Consider the following 22,521-nt stretch of genomic DNA (forward strand, 5'->3'; position numbering starts at 1 on the left):
AAAGTGGCAGCGGACAGATCTGTGCTGTTTCAGTTTTACACACGTATTTCCAAATGAAAAAAGGAGGATTATGGTTTCTCCATGTCTAGCCATGACTGCTGCACGTACGTGTCGCATGTTTGAATGTCGGCCACTGTGTTTGTCAGGAAAACCAAGAATCTTGTCAGTAGAACCAAGGATTCTTAAACTGAACAATTGAACTCCAAGAAAAAGAAGTTACATTCATACCCATTCGGTGATAAGGAGACCTTCCTTTTCCATGCTCTTGCTCCAGTGCCCGCCAGTTCTCCTCTTCATCTTATAAACACACGTTGATGAGATTATTTTGGTTATGAGAGAAAATTAACTGTTCTGGAGTCAATAAGGGAGCAAAGAATAACTGGCATAATCTTGAACTTTTTTTTTCTCTTAAGCATTTCTTCTTATAGACTTCTCCTCTATAAAGCATTATGTCCAGTTTGTTTGTCCACTTGCCTTTTTTAAGTTGGATTTCCTCTGCCTGTCTGGCGTGCTTGCTTTTAATTTTGCACAGACCTTTCAGTAACACTTCTTCTGCGCTTAAAAAAGTGAACTCTTTGGCATGATGGTCTGATCTTGCTCATACGTGGCATAGCTTGCAAAACTGAACAGATTCTCGTTTACTTCTGCTTGGTTTTCGTTTTTGCGAGGTCAGAACCAATACCTTTATGTCAAAAATGCTAATGTTCTTTGTTCTCTTACAGCAGCTGTATAATTTGTGAATTTTCTGTTCCACTGTGATTTATCTGAATGTTGGCACGTTTTGCAAAGCAAAAGAGCAACAGTGTTTATCCAGCATGAGCCATGTGGTGCTGTGTGGACAAGAATATGACGATGAACTCAAAGTGTGATTGTGGAATGTGATTAATTCTACATTTCATCATCTTTCTTTTTTTACTAATATAAAATTATCTGTTTACATTTCTGCATTTGTCATAAAAACCCCTCCAGCATGAGTCAGCTGTTCCTCAACTTAGTTATCAGTTCTTCAGTATCTTTCATTTCAACTTTCACCTAAATATTGCACGGGCGATCAAGTTTTTTCTGAAGAACCATTAATCCTTTTTCCTCCTCAGCCACATCCTGTATTTTCTGCATGCTTTTTACAAGTATTACCTTGGTCCTGAACCAATTCTTTCAGAAAGACTGATGACGGTCGTTCAGTTCTTGTTCTTTAGACCAGGGATGGGGGTTGCTAGTTTAGTTAGTATAAAATATCTCCAAGGAAATGTGGATTGGTAAACAGAAAGAAACGTTGCCTCCCTTGTTTCCAGACCAGGCACAGTACAACTACAGGGAAGACATGACAAATCCTCGGAATTTTTCTACTGATGTTTACTGTAATGCTGATGAGGAGCATACCATTTAGATAAGCTAGAACTTAATCTTTAATACTTCGAGTTATTCTTGCACTCTTCAGTAACTCTTCTGAAACAAATTTATCCACCTCTGATAGCAAAAAAAAAGCAATAAATGCAAAATATTCCTAATGGAAATGTCCCTTTTGTAAGTTTACAAGAAACAGTGAGGAATTAGCCTTTAGCTGGACCTGCAGCAGTGTTGTGGGACAAGTCGTGACGGATGAAGACCTGCCCTTGTTGAAGTCATTAGCAAAACTCTCATTCTTGGAGACATTCCTGTGCCTCAAGCCTGGGTCTGCTGGGTTACTGTGCCTCACGTCGCTATGGTTTACCTTGCTGAGGCTAATGTGGTTTGGAAGTGTTACTAAGCTGCTTGAGTAATCTAATCCCTAGTAATTAGCTGTATCGCTGCTCTCCCTGTGACCATTGGCATCCTTCTTCATTTATACAGAACACAGTACGCGTATAACAGTGTATGTGGAAATATTGGATATATTGCCATCTTGAGGTAGTTCTTATAGGTCATATTTCTCCAAGAAGTACGTAAAATATTCTTTTACTCTTTTTATGTGTGTCAGTTTTTGTCTCTTTGTGAAACAGGGCATCTTTTGTCCATGTGTAGTTCCCATCAAGTGCAAAATTCTTCATCTCCGAGGGTCAAAATTTAGCTGTGTTTTGTCAACGTAATTCTCTTGACTGGGTCTATTATTTTTGCAATGAGGAGGTGTAACCTGTGGGCTGAACGAAAAATTGCAAGCGGTGCTTTGTAAATACAGATGTAGATTTTCTTCCCATGTCAGATCATCTTTAAAATAGCCTTTATTCCAGGGGATGCCTTCAAGTTACTACGTTTTCGTTGTTCTGCTTACCATCAGCATTGAAGCCTCTTTGCCTTGTGCAGCCAAACAAGTGAATGCTCAAGAACAGTTGTTAAACCTGCTTGTTTTTTAATGTAGGTGAAATACAAGGAGAATTTCGCCAAAGACATGGGTAAAAAGCCAAAGTATGATTTAAAGGAGGCGAAAATCTACAAGACCATGAAAGATGCTCACAACATGGCTAGCGAGGTACCTTTGCTTGTGCTTTTCCCTTAGGGAAATTGTTTCCTATTTGTTTAACAAACCCCTCCTTTCTGTTATTAATCCATTCAACACCACAGGTTTTATTAGCAGTCTCCTTTTCTGATGTGGTTTCTCCTTACCTGCAGGTGAAATACAAGGCGGATTTAAAGAAACTTCATAAGCCTGTCACAGACATGTCTGAATCGCTGATCATGAACCATGTCCTGAGCACCAGCCAGCTCGCCAGTGCTGTAAGCTCGTTAACTAATCCCAGTTCCACTTGCGTTTTCCATTTCTATTGGTTCTATTCTGAACTGATCTCTGCTAACTATTTCTGTAACAATTACTCCCTCTGTTATTGTTCATGGGACATCACCTGGTAGTGATCTCTTCCTCTCCTTTCTAATGATTATTTCCGACTTAACTAGCAACTTTGCCACATCTGTCTCCTGGGAAGCAGATTCTTTATTAGCTCTAGAACTGCTAATATTTTAAATCCTCTAATAATTTTTAGTGGATCGATTCTTTATTACATTTTAACTGATTGCATTACACTAACAAATACCATTTTCTTCTTCTCTTTTTTTTTCTCCTTACTTTTTTCTTTCCTGCTTAATATATTTAAATTTTTTATTTTTGTCTGCTTTTTTCATTTCATGTTTGTTTAACATCCCCCTGTAGTAGAGGTACAGATTATGTCTAACAAAATACTCGATAATTTTACTGAGAAAAGACAAAATGTGTTATTGCCTTGTGCAGCCTTTTCATGTATCCACAGTTTTCTTTTTTTCTATTTCTTTTTTTTTTAATCCTGGTTTTGGAAAAAATCTTTGTTGCAATCAAAATGGTCAAAAAAAAAGATAAATGTTCACCCACGTCTTTAGAAGTTCTATCTGATACGGGGAGTTAAACTTCTTGGTTTTGTTTTCCTTTTTGTATTTCTAATTTCTCTTTGATGTTCCATTGAAGTGTTGCTTTGATTGGACCTAAGAAGTAAATTTGCTGAGGGATTTTTTTTTTATTGAGATGATTTTTGACACCTTCCCTTCAGTACCAGTACAAGAAGCAATATGAGAAGAGTAAGGGTCACTACCATGTGGTGCCAGATAATCTTGAACAGGTTCATCTAAGGGAGGCATCAGAACTACAGAGCCACGTAAGTTGGTCACGTGTTTCTCATTAACCCCCTCACTGAGTACCAACCTCCGTCACTGAACGTCATCCTAGCAAATTCTCCAGTATATCGCCATCTCCGTGCCTGTCTGCTTTGTGAACACTGCACATCTCACCAAAGTCAGTATTTGCAAGTTTGGAACACACATAAAATACTTGTATGACTTCTCGATTCTAGAGTAGATCTCAAAGTTACCGACGCCTGTTATATATGGATCTTTGTACACAGTGCAATACATCCGTCAGGCTGACTTTGTCGGTAGATAAAAGGAGCTCATAATCAGAGAACCTGGAAATTGAAAGAAGTAGGGTTGTGGCTGACAGTGTATTTTCAACTGCTTTATCCATTCTAACTTCAAGGGATACAAAGAGAGCTCCGCCATTCTTTTTCTGCTTCCAAAATTGCTTTAACCAAAACAATACTGACTGCTGCTATTAAATGTGCCTGACACTTTTACCCTCTGGAATACAGCAAATGGAGAATCATTCCAGAGAAATTCATACTCTGCTTTGGTCTCTAATCCTCTCTATTCCACGTATTTATTGGCTGTAAAGCAAGAGAGAAATTACTGGTAGAACACAGAGGGCCATAGTTACTGTTCTGCTGCATGGCATGGAAGAGCAAAAAGGTTACACAGCAAAGGACTATAAGAAAATGTTTGTTAATCAGTTTGTAATTAAAGTTTAAGTCACTGCTTGTTACTGCAGTTTGAGATCAGAGATTTGTCTCGGCCAAAGACATAGCATGCAGCAGTCTGAGAACTGGTGCCCTAAGGGCTGGATACTGGAACTTGAAGCAAAAATATCCTCATCCTTGTGGATGTTTTACTTCCTGGACACTCATGCCCAGAATCAGTTACCAAATCACTTTGAAGTGATTTGAAAAGAAAAGCATCTTTTCAAGCCCTGCTGCTGACACTCCAGCAATCCACTAACATGCAACTGGCTGCACTCAGCCAGGGCCATGAGCAGCCTGAGTGCCTTCAAGTTAGAGTTTTACAGCTACCTGTCTTCCTCTTGTGATCTGCAAATTCCTGAAATCCAAGTGACACTGCTTAATCTCTGCAACAGGAAATAAATCAGTAGAATTTTAGGCAACACACGTTTTGCTGTAAGCCTGACCTTTGATATTACGTTTTATGGTCAAGAAATATGGGTTTCAGGAAGGTAAACGGCATTAGACATTAATTTTTTAGCAGAGATCTGTTGAGCAGATTAGGCATATACTAGATGATTTGGTTCTTTGATTAAAGAGGGTAACTATTTTTATTTTCTTCTCAGGTGAAATACAGAGAAAAGTATGAGAAGGAAAAAGGAAAACCTATGTTGGACTTTGAAACTCCAACATACCTCACTGCAAAGGAATCTCAGCTCATGCAGAGTGAGGTATGGTTAAAATCAATACTGACAGACTAAAAAATCTTAAAATTTCTTTTTTATAGTTAAACTGTCACAATTATTTAGACAGGCGACTATACTTGCATCCTGTGCATGCTGACAGACTGCAAAATTATAGCTATATCACATTTCTTTATATTGGTTATGGAATACTACATGTAAAATTCACGAAGCTGTCCCATGTCGTGATGAAGTGTGTATTATCTGTAATCTTTCGTCAAGAAGCTACCAGTAAATGAAGCTTAAGCAAGTCTTTGAGTCTTTAGAAGAAATGCAATATGAAATACATTTCCCTTAAACTTTTGCAACGTGAGTATAGTATGTGTGTCTGGCCATCACAGCCCACAGAAAGTGCCCTGGTTGTTATTTTCACTCCAGAGCTCTGGTTTTGAGAAACCCGTTTAGTTCCTGTTTGTCTCTACTGCCGTAGTGTTCTTCGCTGACCTGCCATTCTGTTTCCTCAAGCAGTTCTCTTCTGTCTGTATGGAGTATAATCTCATTCTGTCAGAGATGAAGGCTTATACATGCTGAAAAGCAGTTGTACAAGGCCATTAGTCGTTAGGTTTGAGTGATTCCATTGAGTGTTTTCTCTGCATGTACAAATGAGTAGAAAGGGATTTAAAAAAAAAAAAGGCAGGGTCAGGTCATATGTCCGCTGGAAGTAAGGAGCTGCTCTGTGGGCGCTAGTGCTTGAGGTGCCCACGGCATTGACTGTAGCAGCTTGTCATTGTGACATTAACACCAAACCCCTGCTCCATCCTCCCAGTAGTTTTTCATGGAACTAAAGATAATGTAATAAATATTTGCTATTTTGCTTTTTTCTTTTTGTTCTCATTAGAAAGAATATAAGAAGGACTTTGAAGAGTCCATTAAGGGCAGAAACCTTACTGGCCTGGAGATTACACCATCCTTATTACATGTCAAATATGCAACCAAAATAGCGAGCGAGGTAGCAGTTGTTCCGTGCTTATTTCCTCTGTCAAGTTAAATAGCTCCACTAAGTATCCTCAGCCACATTTCTTCTTCAACACTTTCTTTTTCCTAACCACTCACATTAAGTGTGTTTACATGTATTTTGTGTTGTGATCTAACTTGTCATGGACATTTATTTCATTGTTCACTAACTTTAGTTGTATTTACTGGGTCCCTTTCTGATATTCATCAGCCTAACTGCTCCATAGCGAGGTGTGTATGTGTGTGCCTTTGCAATTTATCGTGAACAATAATTACTGTCTTCTGTTGCAGTAGTTATTATATAACCCTATACAATATCCTTTGTTGTTTTAAAAAAGTATTTTTTCTTTTGGAGCTTCTGGAATTTAAAACATTTTTTTTAAAAAAAAAATTTTTGCTGCCAAGTTGTAGAGTGTAGAACTCTCTTTAGTCCGGCTTTGCAGTTTTCATTTTCTTCTGCAGAAAGAGTACAGGAAGGATCTGGAGGAAGGTGTCAAAGGAAAAGGATTAACAGCCTTAGAGGAGACTCCAGACATGTTAAGAGCGAAGAATGCAACTCAAATCCTGAACGAGGTATGTCAAAAGCTGTTGGGAAAATACCTGAATGGATGTTACAGCCTCCATCTGATCAATGCTTATGGCTGTATAACACTAGTGTGAACTCTGTCATCGCCTAGAAACTCTTGAATAGAAAGAAAAAAGAGAATGGGCATGGGTGACTAAGGATAAAACGGGGAGCCTGGACTTTTAAATGACCTCCTTCCTGGCTTTGCAGTTCCTGTCAGGAATACAGATGGGAAACAGGCGCTGTGGTCCATAGTCCGATCAGTCAAGAGGCCGCCTAAACCAGCGCTGCGCTGCAGCAAGGCTGAGCGTAGGAACCGAAGGTGTCGCTTCTGCAACCTGGGCATCTTGGCTCAGGAGCAGTTCCCGAGGATTAGGAAGTTGGGGCCAAAGCTGAGGAAACAAGAAGCAAAGCGAGAGATCAGGAAGGGACTACAATGAGGGAACCAGACCAGCAGAGGTCTGCTTTGGGAGGCGTGCTGAGCAGCAGAGAGCTCTCTTTGAATACTTTGTGCTTGCCGGGTGAGTCAGAAACGCCAGCCATGCTCGTGAGCGGTTGCCCCTGCCCAGGGCTGATGGCTGAGGCAGTCTTCCCCGCTTTGACGGAGAGAGGGGGCCAGCAGAGAGTCAGGATGCAAACCTGAAGGCTACTTTATTTACCTGGTGGACTGGGATAGTAACTGTTTCATCGTGATTGTTTACTAGGATTGGATTAGCTCATATTTGAAAAGCCTTAACATCACCAGGCTGAAAGCTGAAAAAAAGTAACTTTTTAGTGTAATTTTAATTTTTCTTCTTAACAGAATACTCTGAAGATGAGCATCCTTAGTGACAACAGCATTTTGTACTCAGTAGTGCAGAGTTTTTTTGAGTTATTCAAAGAGCCTGTATTTTATTACCAGAGCATTACAGACTTATTCAACTAAGTTCAGCAGAGTTGGCATCGAGAGAGAGGAATTATGCCAATCTATACAAAATAAATCTTTTAGACCTTAGCGGAAGATCTCTTTGGGAAAAGTGGCTGCTGCAGCACTGAGGTTTTAGGGAGGGTATTTGTTCCAAAGGGCCCAAAATGTCACAGGGAACCCTGACCCCTTGCGCAGTTTGGACAGTGTGAAACATCTGTGACCTCTCTTCACCACCACATGCATTTCATACACTGCTCTCTGTTGCTTCTCTTCTGTACAAGTTATTGCTTTGCACCAGTCTCTGATCACCCAAAGGAACTTGGACTTTGAGATGACTGGTGTGAGAAGGAAGAGCTGGCCTGTGATGTGCTCCATTTACTGCTGGAGTAGGGCACTTTGTTCTCAAGATTTAAGTCATAAAGTACACACTTTGATGATATCATTTGTGTGTTTAATTGTGAGTTGATATTAGTAGTGTTCCTGTTTTGCGGTGTGGTCATAAAACTGTCTGAAGCTGCTAAAGGTATTGTGTTCACATTGACAAAGTATCTCTTTGCTGTCTTCGTCTGCAGAAAGAGTACAAAAAAGCCTTGGACTTGGAAATCAGAGGAAAAGGTCTGACAGAACTGGCTTTGGAGACACCAGATTTCGTGAGAGCAAAGAATGCCACTGACATTGCCAGCCAGGTCTGTGTGAATAGCTCGCATACCACATCTGGTGTCGTCTTTAAAGGAAAATATATTAAATGTATTAAATGTAAAGAAGCTAATATACATTAAAATGTGTAAAAACAAAGCTCTATCATTTTGCCTCTAGCACGGTCCACGTAGTAACTAAGTGGAAGATATTAGTGTAAAACACAATAAAATTAATTGGAACAAAAGGAAAAAAATAGAGCAAATACTAGTCTTCAATCCTAAAATTAGCCTACAAATGTTTTGAAATCCTACTTCAAATGCACTACTACAAATACACATTTAAATGTATAAAGTTTTTTTTCTGATGAAACCAAGTGAAAATTGTTGTCGAGATACCATAAAGGCACCTAAATGTGAACGTTCCCCGACAGATCAAATACAAACAATTGGCAGAAATGGAGAAAGCCAACTACACCAGCGTTGTCGATACTCCAGAGATTATTCATGCCCAGCAGGTCAAGAACCTTTCGAGCCAGGTATCTTGAGTGAAGCAATTTAGTCATTGTTCATGTGGGAACCTTGAGTGGATGATAATTTGGAGCACCTAAACGTTCAAACGTGTCAAAATGTTCAGGAGATTCACCTGAAAAACAAATTTCTCTAGAGCTGTGATGTGGCAACTCTTACTCTGAAATCCGATTTCAATGTTGAAATTAATTTATTTTTAATACTGTATATAATGAAAAAATAATTTCTATTACTTTTACAGTACCAAAGCTAATTATGTTCTAAGTATATTTATCTTAATTTTCCTGCTCCTTGATAATCTAATTTTAAAATAAATCTTACACAGAGGCATAATCTGAATTTGGATCAGACACAGACGTACTCACGTTTCCATAAAGATGGGTGTTATGCAACAATAAGTAATGTCAGATTGTTTATTACTGCTTTTGTATTGATGGAATATATTTTGTATTTTCTATCAGAAAAAGTACAAGGAAGATGCAGAGAAGACCATGCCGTACTATGTGCCTGTAGCAGACACACCAGAAATGCAGAGAGTCCGTGAGAATCAAAAGAACTTTAGCACAGTACGTATGTGAACTATAAACACCATTACTGTCAGACAATAAAAAATGTATGGCTTTTTTTTCGTTTGATGAGGTGCTGATGTCACACCCTAATCCCAGCTCGGCTGCCCTTATCCTCACGGGAATGTCCTGTTAGAGGGTCCTCTACGTACGCAGCAGCCCACTGCTGCACTACACAGGGAACCAAAATGATTTCTGTAATTTCCCTGGAAAAAGCTTTCTGCTGCAGGGCTTTGACCATTTCTTCGCAAGTAATAGAGATCTACACCTGCAGAAGTTGTCTGTTGTTGTCACTGGGACTATGTGCAAGACTGTGGGGCCAGTGGCACCACAACCTGACCTGAATTCTTTAACTGTCATTGTTGAGACTTGGTTGTTTTAGATACAGTCTGGAAACTTCCAAGGTGTTTCAGTGAATCTAGTTCAGGGTCTCCTTTGCTGGTTTAAATGAGACTACTTGTAACTGTGCTGCATCTTTGTGTCACCAGTGGTGGTGTTAAAATGACCTCCTTGAGGTGTACCTGAAAATACTTTTTTTTTTTTTTTTCCCTCATCTTCAAAGAAAACTCTGTAAGTAAATTTTTATGGCATAGAGTCAAGATTTGACATTTTACTCTAACTTTTTCGACAGCTTCAGTATCAGTGGGACCTACAGAACAGTAAAGGAAAAGTTACAGTTGTACAAGACACACCAGAAATGCTGCGTGTGAAAGAAAACCAGAAGAATTTCAGCTCGGTATCGTTATTTCCTGTTTTCAGTTCTCATTCCAAAATATACAGTTTAAGATGTTTAATAAAATAACGATTTTTGGCTTTTATCTTACAGGTAATTATGTTCTTGATCTACTTAAATGTGTATAAGAACCTTTTCAAACAAAACAAATTATTTAGCTGCCTTTTGCTACCCCTTTTTATCTGCTGATTTTTTGTGGAGTGCCCTGACTGCACTCTTTCACAAATACATAGTCGTGACGTAGTTAAACAATCAACACTTAAATGAGTATTACCAGTACCTACCTTTCTTTTGTCCTGTTTCCATGTAAGTAGTGTGTTCTTGTAGTGTTGCAACTGTCTTCCCTCAGTGAAAAATGAACCATCTGCCTGATTTGTTTCATGTTCTGTGTGTTACCATGAAGTGCCCGAAGTCCCCTCTGTGGCTTTGCCACCAGCACCGTGTGCATCGTAACTAAGTGGAAGACATTTGTGTAAACCAGAATAAAACAAATTAGAACAAAAGGAAAAAATTAGAACAAATACTAGTCTTCAATCCTAAAACTAGCCTACAAATGTTTCGATATCCTACTTCAAATGCAGTACTACAACTATGAATGTTCAGCCTCTTTTTTTTGTGTGCAAATGGCACTTTTGAGGTAGGACAGACCAGATCGCCCCAAGGCTGTGACTGCAGGTGATCCTCCCAGTTGGCTTGCAGCCTGCGCTGTTGTGTACAAGCCACTGTTATGAGCCTGTACTCCCAGTCTAGAAGAAATACTGTTGTGTTTTGTATGCTTAACCTTGTTGTCTTCATTCTAAATATTAAGATTTTATACAAAGAAGATATTGGAACTGGAACTACTATTGAAAAGACACCAGAGATGCAGAGAGTTAAACGAACCCAGGATGCAATCAGCTCGGTACAAAGGAATTGATTTTTTTTTTTAATACTCTACCAGTGCTAACTCAAGTTGAAATAATATTTTTCCCCCTCTTATTTCTTTAAATGTTGCTAACAATGGTTTGGCAATAATCCCACCAGCTAAGGGTTACTTTCTACAAGTGTTGGCCTCTCCTTGTTACTTGATCTTTCTAATGATTAACATTCAATTTGTTACTTACAATCCATTTCTAAACCATGAAAGCTCTCGCCATCATTTTAATCTCATCTCAAACACCATTTATTTAGCACAGAATCAAACAATCATGCAGGTTGGAGGGGACCTCTTGAGATCACCTACTGCAACTCTGTTGCTCAAGCAGAATCAGCTAGAGCAGGTTGCCTAGGGTCACGTCCAGTCGAGTTTTGAGTATCTCAAAGGATGAAGACTCCACAACCTCTTTGGGCAACCTATTCCAGTCTCTGACCACCCTCACAGTAAAAAAAAAAGTGTTTTCCAGATTGAATTTTCTGGTTTTTAATTTGTGCTCTGTTGCCTCTTGTCCTGTCAGAGAGCACTATGGAGAAGAGTGGCTCCCTCTTCTTCATTCCTTCTCACTGCGTATTTATCCACATTGATAAGTTCCCCCTGAGCCAACTCTTCTCCAGGCTGAAGAGTCTCATCTCTCTAAGTCTCTTCTCCTATCAAAGATGCTCCTTACCCATCTTTGTGGCCCAGCACTGGATTTACTCCAGTAAGTCCATACATTTCTTGTACTGGCGAGCCCAGAACTGGACACAGGACTCCAGACGTGGCCTCACCATTGCTGAGTTGAGGGAGCAGCACCTCCCCTGGATGCAGCCAAGGGTGCTGTTGGCCTTTGCCATGAGGGTGCGTTGCTGGCTTATGATCAGCTTGGTGGCCACCAAGTCCCCAAGGTCCTTCTCTGCAGTTAGCCCCCAGCAGGTACCCCAGCCTGGGGTTTTTTCCTCCCCTGTTGCAGGGCTTTGGAATAATTGTATGTATTACTTTTCTTTTGAAATGTGGAAATATTTTTCGTGCTTTTTTTGAACGCTGACAGCATTTTGGTACAGAAGTTACTAACGTTTCACCTGTTTGTTTCATGCACAACGTGTTAAATACTTTCTTGTGAAAGGCTGTTCTCTCGGTTTCGTTACGCCCAAGTAGAAGTGCAAATAGCACCGTAATCATTAAAGTGGTGTATGAGGACTCCCACCGTTTTTTACAATTCCAAAATCCTCCTTTCCTTGGTAGAAAGACCAAAGGGAATCAGGTTCAAAGGTGTTTGCATCTGGTTTTAGAAAACCCTTTTGGTAAAGTGCCATTCACAGCTCAACAGCTGAAGTTGCCTCCCAACAGTGGGGGGGGGGGGGGGGGCACTTCAAGAGCAGCTCTCTGCTCCTGTTGAAGCCAGGAAGATCTTTTGAATTTTCAGCCTCTGTGAGATCAGGTTAATGCCCTTCATGTAGCCACGTATGAATCCAGGTGTCTGTTTCAACGCCGTTAGGCTAACGTTTTCAGAAATTATTTTAAATCTTTAGTATCACAAAATTTTGGAACTCAGTGTAAGAAACCTTGAAATGGTTCCGTTTTTACAAATCAGGGGGTTTGTTCTTGCTGAAGGGAAGCTCCTGGGAGATGTTAAATACCCAAATTTTGAGCTTCAATTGCAAAATTCTGGCTCAAACAAGGCTCTGCTTTTTGACCCTAAGCTGAGTGATCGTTCAAGTGCTTTGTGGAAGTCTGGCAGAGTTATCTATGAGGTAACTCTAACAGAAGGATCCTCTGTGATTTCTATCGGGATATGTTCAGCACCTGAGATTTGAATGAGTTTGTAAAGTGTAAAGGACCCGTGTTTGTTTGTTCGTGTAACACCCATGAGTCAGCTGTGCTTGAGTGTCAATCCTCTGACCTTTTTCTCACGCCTGTGCCTTTGTAGATTAAGTACAAGGAGAGTATTGGGAAAGGAACTCCGATTCCTGATCTTCCAGAGGTGAAGCGTGTCAAGGAGACGCAGAAGCACATCAGTTCGGTAATGGCCGATATTTTCTCTTTACCTATACACTCATGCAGAGCCCAAACTCCAACCTTTGGTAGTGTTTGTGGGTGCTTTTTGTTGAAAAAAGAGCAGATCTCTCGAATCCCTATAGTCAGCAGCAGGAAGTGAAACACCTGGATTTTGCAGTAATCGTTACAATTAGTCACTTCCCTGTTATTACTTCCGTGACTCTTTCTAAACACAGAACTGGAAACAAAAAATACCCAGACGACGTCTTACAATTAGTCTGAAAAGATCAGCTAGGCAGAACTGTGCGGATGAGAAATTATTGGAGCCTTTTCTGTAGTCACAAAACCTGGTAACAACTGGAAGTGGAAATAGTACTGCCCCTTCCCCCACCTAGGGGAGATCTTACCCACAGCATGCTCTCCTGATGGTGAGCCCCTGCTGCTTCGCTTTGATCTCTGCGTACGGAACGGAGGCAGGGTATGGTCTTGTGGCTGTTGGTACCCCAGAGGTTTGCTGTACGATGCTGAGCAGCAGCGACGCCCCGATCATGACTATCTTACGGTTTTCCAGGCCTGATTTTATAAGCGCTGTTTCCCTTTCGAGCTGTTCATGATGCTGATGTGTTTTACAGCTCGCTTTTGCACAATTGAGTTGTTTTTTCAAATGATTCTTCATTTTTCTCTAACCTTTTACATGATTTGTTTTCCCTTACTTTGCTATGTTGCCTTTTTTTTCATAGTTTCAATGACATCAAGCAGTGTGGGGTTTTTTATTTTAACTTGCTTTGTTGCAAGTATTTTTTTAGTTGCAAGAAGAACTATGAATGTATTTGTAATGTATGTTCACATGGTTAGCTTTTAAACCAACCCCGGCATCTCCTGCTCAACTCCTTTCAAGAAAAACACAATTTTTTAAAAATCGGACAATTACAGGTTGAGTTAAACCTAATAATATGAGAGTTAAACCTCAATTTTTTTCTTAGAAGATAATTAAAAAGTAAAATAGTGATGTTCCAGTCACAAAGAACAAAACAAAGTAGAGCCCACATCTAAGTATTTTTGTATTAAATACGTCTGGAAAAGATTCAGGTGTTTAACACCATAAAAAACCCAAAAACCCTCCAGAAATGTTGACTGCCTGAAAAGTAATACTATTGGATTTTCTAAACAAAGATGAAAAGCAGAACATCCCTACCTTTCGTGCCAGCAGAAAGCTCAAACCTGTGTCCTACTGTAATGAAGTCTTCCACCGACTTCCATGTGCTCAGGCACCTCCACACAGACCTGAAGTGCCTTGCTGAGCTCCTGACTGTACTTATAAAGATGGACACGGAGTAAAATAAGTTGTGCGCATATTTACGTGTAATCACAGAATGTTAGGGGTTGGAAGGGACCTCGAAAGGTCCCAGATTATATTTAACTATAAAGCAGGTAAATTATCTACCCAAATGTACTGTGCCTCTTGTGGAAGGAATATGATCTTCTCACCTTGCTGGGTGCTTGTGTTCTGCAGGTGTTGTACAAAGAGGACCTAGGGACAGGTATCCCAACTCCTGTCACTCCAGAAATAGAGAGAGTCAAACGCAATCAAGAACACATTAGCTCGGTATTTAAAAAAAATATAAAGAACTATAACAACTTCTTTTTGCATAACATCCTAACACGAAGTCTGGTTTTCTTCAGTGGTTTAGAATCTCACCCTGCTCCTGTCTTTTCCCGGCAATATTTTTAACTCATTTATAGCCCACCTGTTGGGCTGCTTTAACTGGGGTTTTTTGGTGATTTACAACTTTACATGCATTTCTTTTAAGAACCAGAAGTAAACTGTAGAATTAACATGGTGTTTCTCTCCATGTTTGTTTTATCTTAACCCTTTATCTTTGTAGTGATATATTTACCGAATAATCAACCGTCGGCCTCTTCTTTAATATTTGCCTCTAGAACAAGTGTGAAATTAATTACAAGGTGATCCTAATGCTAAACATAACTCACAAAACAGATTTAATGGTTTTGCTTGTGCTGAGTGCTTTTTTTTTTTTTTTTTTTTGTGGAAACTTTCTTGTACCTCACAGGTGTTATACAAAGAGGGCCTAGGGACTGGCATCCCCACACCGGTTACTCCAGAGATGGAGAGAGCCAAACGTAACCAAGAGAACATTAGCTCGGTATTGCTAAATAAACCAAAACCTACCGTTTCAAATGCCAATCGAATCCCTTTAACTCCTCCATATTAAATTTTTCTTTTAATTCTTTGCTGAATTTTGAACAACCCTTTCTTAATCAGATCACTAAAACCCTGTCAGTATCCTTATCACTCACCTTATCACTTTTCACTCAGTCTAACTTAACTGCCATTGAATTGGTCCAGCGGTGAGATTTTAACCTCCTTTACTTAAAGCAGTGAAGCAGTACCTGATTTTTCTTCCCCACGGAACAGCAGTAGGCTGAGTGATGTCACCCTCCTCCTCGGTAACCAAGCCCACCCTTCTAACAGCCTCCAGACTCACCGCACTGGTTGCACCGCGGGTGGAAGAGGAGCTCTAACGCCTCCCGGGGCGCAGCGCTCCAGTGCGGCTACCGTGTGCTGCCTCTTCCCCTGGTTTTGCTGTGTCGGGTGCTTTCTGATATCCTACAGGTCTTTGCCAGAAAACCTGGTGGCATCCCCGTGTTGCTGCGATACGAAAAAATGATGAAAATGGCGTATATAGGGAAAAATGACAGCACTAATGAATTTGTCTCTAGGTTGTTTCTACTCTTAACGTATTCCAGTCAAACGATATTACGTCATCGTTTTGTTCTGTATTTCTGGTTTAATTAGAGAAGCTTCTGGCTAATTTTGACTCACTCCGACCCCGTTGAGCCATGACAGATAGGAAATTCGGTCCTGACTTGAGGCTAACAGGGCAGTTCAGAGGGGCCGCTGTCGTTAAACGCTCTGCCGCGCTCGGCTGCCTCCGAGGCCGGCGCAGCTCGCTCGTGCTGGTGAGCCTCTCCAGAAACCCCAGGGACAGAGCTGCTCGTGCGGGATCTTTTGTTTGAGCAAGGAAAGCCCTTTGCACAAGAGCTCTGGGGTAACTGGGCTCAAGCTGTGCTCGGCCCCAAACACCCCTGCGGCTCTTGCTGGTGTGATTTGGGCACACCCAGGCGAGACGCCGCCGACCATCGCAGCAATATCAGCTGATTATTTGCACGGACTTTTTCCCTGGCCTTTGAACAAGGCTGACAAAATTCTATTTTTTTTTTCATACTCTGAAGTTTCACTATATTAAATTACTTCTCTTCTCTCTCTCTCCTCCCTGTCCTCCTTTTCCCTTCCCTTTCCTTTTTTCTTTCTTTTTTTTTGTTTTTTTTTTTTTCCCCAATGCTTCCCTGTTGCCACACAGGTGGTGTACAAAGAGGGGCTGGGGGTTGGAACCCCAGTACCTGTCACTCCTGAGATGGAGAGGGTCAAACGCAATCAAGAAAACTTTAGCTCGGTATTTTTTTTGTCATTTAAGAAAGTTCCCTGTAACTATTTAACACCTGGAAATTTTCCACTCTCTCTAATTAACCTATAAACATAGAAACATCCCTTTTCTGCTATGAAATTTAGTCAGTTCTATTTAATGTACTTATTTTTTTAAAGATTTTTTTATAATCATAACACTTGCTGCTTCGTGTCCTTTAATTTTTAAAGCTCTTTTTTGCAAAGCTTAAGGTAGTTTGCATTTTTAAAACACCTTGGGTTTTTTATTTCCTTAATTCCATTCCTCTAATGCTTTATGGTCCTGGTGAAGCCCACCTCAGAATTAGGTGCAGTATTTCTAGCTATCAGAAGGCTTCCTCTGCATTTATCGTTAAGTGTTTTATACTTCCTAGTTTTTCCTGCTTTCTGGTATAATTGTGGGCATAAAATTTGCATGTGTTACCTCCATCAAATGCATTATTTTATTTATTTTTTTTTTTTGTTCTTAACTTTTTTTAAACTCCCATGTTACCATATAGGTGTTGTACAAAGAGGACCTGGGGACAGGAACCCCAACTCCTGTCACTCCTGAGATTGAGAGAGTCAAACGCAATCAAGAGAACTTTAGCTCGGTATTTTTTGATTTGAAAAGCAGCAATTTCCCTCTTAATCTACTTGAAAAATAACACCACCAAAAAAAAAATACTCTTGTATTTCCCTGTAATCGATTTACACAAAAAAGACTATCCTGTTCCCTATGTTTTGACCTTTTTCCTCCGTTATTGTTACTTACTTTGTTTTGATTAGATCATCTCACTAATGATAACTTTTAGACTGTGTTTCCATCTTGCTTTTGACCCTGAACATCCTTTTTTCTCCTTTAATACTCACTTTTCCTTTTGTTAATCACGTCAATCCTTGGTTGTTGGGTTTTTTCCCCCTGGTTTTACCACCCATAAAAACTAAACTGTTTACTGCCTGATACGAACCTGTGGCTACGACGGTGCTCTGGCACGGGCCAGCGCAACCTGCTGTGCGACGTTCGCGGAAGGGGGGAATGGGACGGAACTGATTCCTCTGTTCCTTCTGCCCTGGGTTTGCCTTCAGGAAGCCTTTAATACCGTTGCACGGAGACGGTGGCCCCAGTCTCCAGACGGCTCTAGACGTGCTGGTAGCGCAGGCTCGCAGGGTAAAAAGGAATCGTAGCGTTAGGGTGTTTCTCGGGGCGAGGGAAGTGCCGGTGAGACAGGAGAGCTCCAGCGGTTGTCACGGCCTGGGCACCGCGCTCCCACCCGCGCCCGCGTCACCGCCGTGCGTCCCCGTCCCTCCCTGGGACGATCTCTGGCTGTAAGCGGTGGTTGGGTTCTCGGGGCGGGGGGGACTCTTCCTCGAGGGGGGGTGTGCGGCCAGAAGAACATTCAGGAAGGCGCGTGAGGACCTGGTCACGCGGCGACTCCAGCGCTGCTGGCGAGGAGACAGTAACACACGTCGTTATCGTTTCTGTAGGGCTTCAGTCTCCTGAGCACGCACCAGTTTTCAACGTCCACCTCGCGAAGCGCGTCCGTCGGGGAGGTGTTGGGGCGTTCGGCAGGAGCCACACCGCTGCGTTAGTGTTTAACTCTAGCCCCAGAGTTTTAATCTAGTGTTTCATTTCTATGGATATTTTTTTTAATCCCATTATTTATTCAGGGCATCTCAGCAAACCACCTGCGTGTTCTCCCAGCAGACAGAGCGGTGCGGTTGTTCGCTTGTTCCTTTTTCTTCCTTTAATGTAGCCCTGTCACCCCACAGGTGTTGTACAAAGAGGACCTGGGGACAGGAACCCCCACTCCTGTCACTCCTGAGATTGAGAGAGTCAAACGCAATCAAGAGAACTTTAGCTCGGTATTTTTTGATTTGAAAAGCAGAAAATTCCCTTTTAATGTATTTTAAAATACTTTTAACGTGCAAAAAGATATTCTTGCTCCCTTATAATCAACTTACACAAAGAATAATATCCTGGTCCCTTTGAGGCTTTTTTTTTCCTCCTTAATCGTTACTTACATCGGTCTTGTTCCTCTTTTTTTATTACATCATCCTAATAATACCTTTTAATTCCACCTTTCTTTTGAGTCTGATTATCTTTTAATTATTTTTTTCTTTGCTTGTAAAAACCACCCTGTTTTCCTTTTCTTAGTCACAACAATCCTTCCTTTTGGTTTGTGTGGTGTTTTTTTTTTCCCCGATTTTACTTACTTAATGGATGAGACCTAAACTTTTCAGCGCCTGATACAAACCTGTGCCTACGGCCTCGGTCTAACAGTGCTCTGGCACGTGCCAGTGCAACCTGCTGCGGTGTTCGTGGACGGGGTAAAGGAAGCAGAGCCGATTTCTTTGTTCCTTTTGTGTTGTCTCCCATGAGTTCTGCCTTCAGGAAGCCTTTAAGGCCTGCTGTTGCACGGAGGGTGTTTCCGCACAGCTCCCGGGAAGCAAAGAGCGGCGGCAGTGGTGGTGCTCAGCCGTACGGGTCTGAGGAGCGTTTGAATCGGTCTCTTTTATTCCCAACTTTGGAGCGACTCTGAAAAACGTGCAGTCTGTTTTCCCAGCAAGCTGCGTGTTCCTGCTGTGGGCTCCTTCCGTGTGTCTGTCTTTAACGCCGCCCTGTCACCCCACAGGTGTTGTACAGAGAGGATCTGGGGACAGGAACCCCGATACCTGTCACTCCCGAGGTTGAGAGAGTCAAACGCAATCAAGAACACATTAGCTCGGTATTTTGTGGAGGAAAAACTACACTCCCTTTAACTCCACTTAAACGGAACTCTTTAACCTTTATTAAAATTGAACGAATCCCCTCCTTACTCCCATGTAATCAACTTATAAAAACATCCGTTCTTCCTCACTGTACTGTATTTCCCAGCGTTACTGACCTAACACTTCTTATTATAAGTAATTATTTACATTACCCTAAATATTTTAACCATTTTGCTCCCTGTTCCAACTTCCTTTTTCTTTCATACGTGTTGTTTTTTTAAAAAAAAAACCCTATCTGTTTCCTGGTTTAATGCTGTTCTCGTAGAAGAGGGAGGGTCTGACTTTCTAGCGGGCTCCCGTGGCCCTCTAAAAGCTCTCCTCCACCACGAAAATATGACGCAGGGGGCTGCTGGGCTGGATTTGTGGCCCCTGCTAAGAGAACACCACAGACCCCCTCGGCCTTCCGACCCTCAGGGGCGCCCCCCAGCCTTCCTGGCTTCCCGGGGTAGCTTTTAGGGCCCGTTAGAGCCGACTGAGCTCCCGCAGACTCAAATGCTCGACTTCACGGTGGGTGTAACTATTGCTGAGCTGTGATTCTGTCTTTGGATGCTTCTCGTTACCACACAGGTGTTGTACAAGGAGAGCGTGGGGACTGGGACCCCCACTCCTGTCACTCCAGAGATGGAGAGGGTCAAACGCAATCAAGAAATCTGTAGCTCGGTACTTTGCTAAGAAAAAAAATCCGTTCCCTTAACTCTGTTTAAAGGAACATGTTAACAGTTTTAATCAATGGGTGCTGTAACACTCGTTCCAAACCAGTGCTGACCCTAGCAGCTGACCTGGGTGATCCCTCCTTACTCACGTCTTACCGCGGCGTACGGTGGTGACCTTAACCTGTTACAGGTTTTCAGAGTGATTTTAATGCCCTGTCCTAATCCTAAAAACACTTAAACCCCACTCGTTTTCTCTGCAACGCTGACGTTCTTTCATTTAAAAATTATAATTTACATCTTCATAACCTCCTCAGCCCCTCAACAGGGTATTTTTGGGGTGTCCTGTATGTGGTACTCACTTAACGCTGTTTATGACGAGTGAGCTGTAGTTAAAAAGCCAGTGTGCCAAACCCTGCTTCTCTGGTAAAATACTGCTGCGTGCCTTCTTTGAAAATATAGATAATGCCTAGGCCTCGAGAAAATAACTACAAGAAAAACAAGTGCCTTAGGCTTGAAGTTTGTGGAAGGACAGCTTTTTATTTATTGTTGCTTTCTTTGGCTCCTTTCTTGTGTCTCATAGGTGTTGTATAAAGAAAACATAGGGAAGGCAACCCCAACTCCGGTCACTCCTGAGATGGAAAGAGTCAAACGCAATCAAGAAATCATTAGCTCGGTACTTGTGACAGGAAACCAGTTCCTAAGGAGCTGGGCGAAGCGTTTACCAGCACGGTAGCGGTTTAAGCTGTGCTTCCTAACCCTAGAGAAGGAACCTGCCACGGAGCCTAACCCCCACCGTCCGCGCCTCCAAACCACCACGGTCGCTTCTGCTTAACGCTGTCGGGAGCAGGGTTTTACTAGAAGGAGGTTTGACCTTTTTTTTGGGGGGATGGATAATGGTGCTCTGGAACTTTTTTAACCCTTTCTTACCACAAGCGTGCTTTCGTGCAGAGCTGATTCCAGACAGGGTCCGTTGCTGCCTCCCAGCAAAGCTCCCGCCGCCGCATTTGGGAGCAGCACCGCGCCCCCAGCCTAACCCTTCCTGAGCGTTAACGATTCGAGAGCGGTCCTGTCTGGCGGTGTGGTTTGGGGCTTCCTTTGGTGGCGGTGCCTTTTTGGTGACGTCTGGGTACGCCCTTGTATCCCGTAGGTCTTGTACAAAGAAAATGTGGGGAAAGTGACCCCAACACCCGTCACTCCAGAGATGGAGAGAGTCAAACGCAATCAAGAAATCATTAGCTCGGTACCTCCAAACAGATACATTTCTTTTTTCCTTCGTGCTTACGTCTTAATGAAGTAACATTCTAACTACCTACGGAAAGCTGATTTTTAACTTTAGAAACATACATTTGTTTCTGCAAATTAATCGCTCCTAAAATACTTTAGCGTTAACAGCCTGACCCAGAACTTTAGGCCTTTCCTACGGCTCGGTTTGTGTACCTGTGGGCTCTATCCAGACGCTGTTCGGAGCTTTGGTGAAGATGTTCAGGTTTCTCTCTCTGCGCTGAAGTGTTTAAGCTTCCATTGGCTTCTCAGGGGTATTTGACTTGAGTGAAAAACAAACAAGAAACCCAACCCCCCCACCCCCCAACCCCCCCCACCCCACGGGAGGCTGTGACAGGTGACGTAGGGTGCCCTGAACAGGGACACAGGCGGACAGAGACTGTTCCCGTTCTGGGTGGGTATCAGCGATGGCTTCTAGGTGGCCTCGGGGCCTGGGGAGACGTGTCGGCGTCACGGCGCAGCGACACCAGGCTCGACTCCCTCCTGCATTTGGCGGCCCGGAGGGGCAACAAAACTCCCTCCTCCTTCCCCAAAAGGTCCCAAATTGCTTCAAACACAGAGGAAACATTTCTCAAACCGTTCTCCAGGGCCGCAGGCAGCTTCCCCAAGCCTACGGAGCCAGCGTGGTAGCTGGAGCTGGATAGAGCCCCTCTCTGTTAACCAGAAAAATAACAAGCTTTTCTTCCACAGTGTATTTTCTTACCCTTCCTTACGGATGTTTGGCTTTTGTGCAGTGCCGCGTATCGTAATCAGTAGCGACTTCTTTTTATTTGAAATTCAATAACAAAGTAATAATTTGTGTTCGAATCCTTGTGATTTTTGGGGAAGGTTTTAAGATACCGGATACTTCTGTATCCCACAGGTGTTGTACAAAGAAAACTTGGGGCGAGCGACCCCCACACCAATCACTCCAGAGATGGAGAGAGTCAAACGCAATCAAGAACACATTAGCTCGGTATTGTCTGGAACAAGTGAAGGGGATGCAGTAGAGCACCTTTTTAAAAATAACTTACGTCTGCCTGGTTTTATTTAACCCTCTAATTTTTTCTCTCAAAGTTAGCAAGTCATCTGTTAAAACCGTAGTACTTAAAAGATATTTTTTTTTTTTTTTGTCAATTAACTTTTTAATACTATTTTTGCTCTCACCTTCTTTTTCTTTCATAATGGATGGTGTTTACTCTAAAACCAGTAACATTTGAGTTTTTAATCTGTACATCTGTGACTTTGAGTTGCTCTGTGACCTGTAGGTTGTGTACAAAGAAGGCTTAGGGAAGGCAACCCCCACTCCGGTCACTCCAGAGATGGAGAGAGTCAAACGCAATCAAGAACACATTAGCTCGGTACTGAAAGCAGAGACACAGCCACCTTCTATTAAAAATAACCCTTCTGAGCAAAAACTCCGCTTCTAATTTAGCCTTATTTTCCCAGTTTTCCTTATTTTTGCCTATTTTTCCCCTTTGGTTTTTCACCTTCTCCTCTAGCAAATAACCTGTTAGATGCTTTATTTCCCAAGATCTTTTCCACCCCTGCAGTGATGAGTGTGCTTGAACAGTACCCCCA

General features: G+C 42.0%; 1 protein-coding gene across 1 annotated transcript in view; it reads left to right on the forward strand.

Annotated features, from left to right (window-relative positions):
• The window catches only part of NEB (nebulin), a 125,399-nt gene that overhangs the window by 98,291 nt on the left and 4,587 nt on the right, over nucleotides 1-22,521 (forward strand). Inside the window, exons 120-142 of the mRNA XM_086465409.1 lie at nucleotides 2,336-2,446; nucleotides 2,587-2,691; nucleotides 3,492-3,596; nucleotides 4,895-4,999; nucleotides 5,850-5,960; nucleotides 6,428-6,538; nucleotides 8,010-8,123; nucleotides 8,507-8,611; nucleotides 9,065-9,169; nucleotides 9,801-9,905; nucleotides 10,711-10,803; nucleotides 12,725-12,817; nucleotides 14,306-14,398; nucleotides 14,865-14,957; nucleotides 16,176-16,268; nucleotides 16,777-16,869; nucleotides 18,029-18,121; nucleotides 18,892-18,984; nucleotides 19,595-19,687; nucleotides 20,261-20,353; nucleotides 20,828-20,920; nucleotides 21,824-21,916; nucleotides 22,209-22,301. Of these exons, the coding sequence (XP_086321535.1) occupies nucleotides 2,336-2,446; nucleotides 2,587-2,691; nucleotides 3,492-3,596; nucleotides 4,895-4,999; nucleotides 5,850-5,960; nucleotides 6,428-6,538; nucleotides 8,010-8,123; nucleotides 8,507-8,611; nucleotides 9,065-9,169; nucleotides 9,801-9,905; nucleotides 10,711-10,803; nucleotides 12,725-12,817; nucleotides 14,306-14,398; nucleotides 14,865-14,957; nucleotides 16,176-16,268; nucleotides 16,777-16,869; nucleotides 18,029-18,121; nucleotides 18,892-18,984; nucleotides 19,595-19,687; nucleotides 20,261-20,353; nucleotides 20,828-20,920; nucleotides 21,824-21,916; nucleotides 22,209-22,301 (2,286 nt within the window). The remainder of the gene's footprint in view (nucleotides 1-2,335; nucleotides 2,447-2,586; nucleotides 2,692-3,491; nucleotides 3,597-4,894; nucleotides 5,000-5,849; nucleotides 5,961-6,427; nucleotides 6,539-8,009; nucleotides 8,124-8,506; nucleotides 8,612-9,064; nucleotides 9,170-9,800; nucleotides 9,906-10,710; nucleotides 10,804-12,724; nucleotides 12,818-14,305; nucleotides 14,399-14,864; nucleotides 14,958-16,175; nucleotides 16,269-16,776; nucleotides 16,870-18,028; nucleotides 18,122-18,891; nucleotides 18,985-19,594; nucleotides 19,688-20,260; nucleotides 20,354-20,827; nucleotides 20,921-21,823; nucleotides 21,917-22,208; nucleotides 22,302-22,521) is intronic.

Source organism: Leptosomus discolor, chromosome 5, assembly GCF_034619465.1.
Source record: "Leptosomus discolor isolate bLepDis1 chromosome 5, bLepDis1.hap2, whole genome shotgun sequence".
Classification (NCBI taxonomy): domain Eukaryota; kingdom Metazoa; phylum Chordata; class Aves; order Leptosomiformes; family Leptosomidae; genus Leptosomus; species Leptosomus discolor.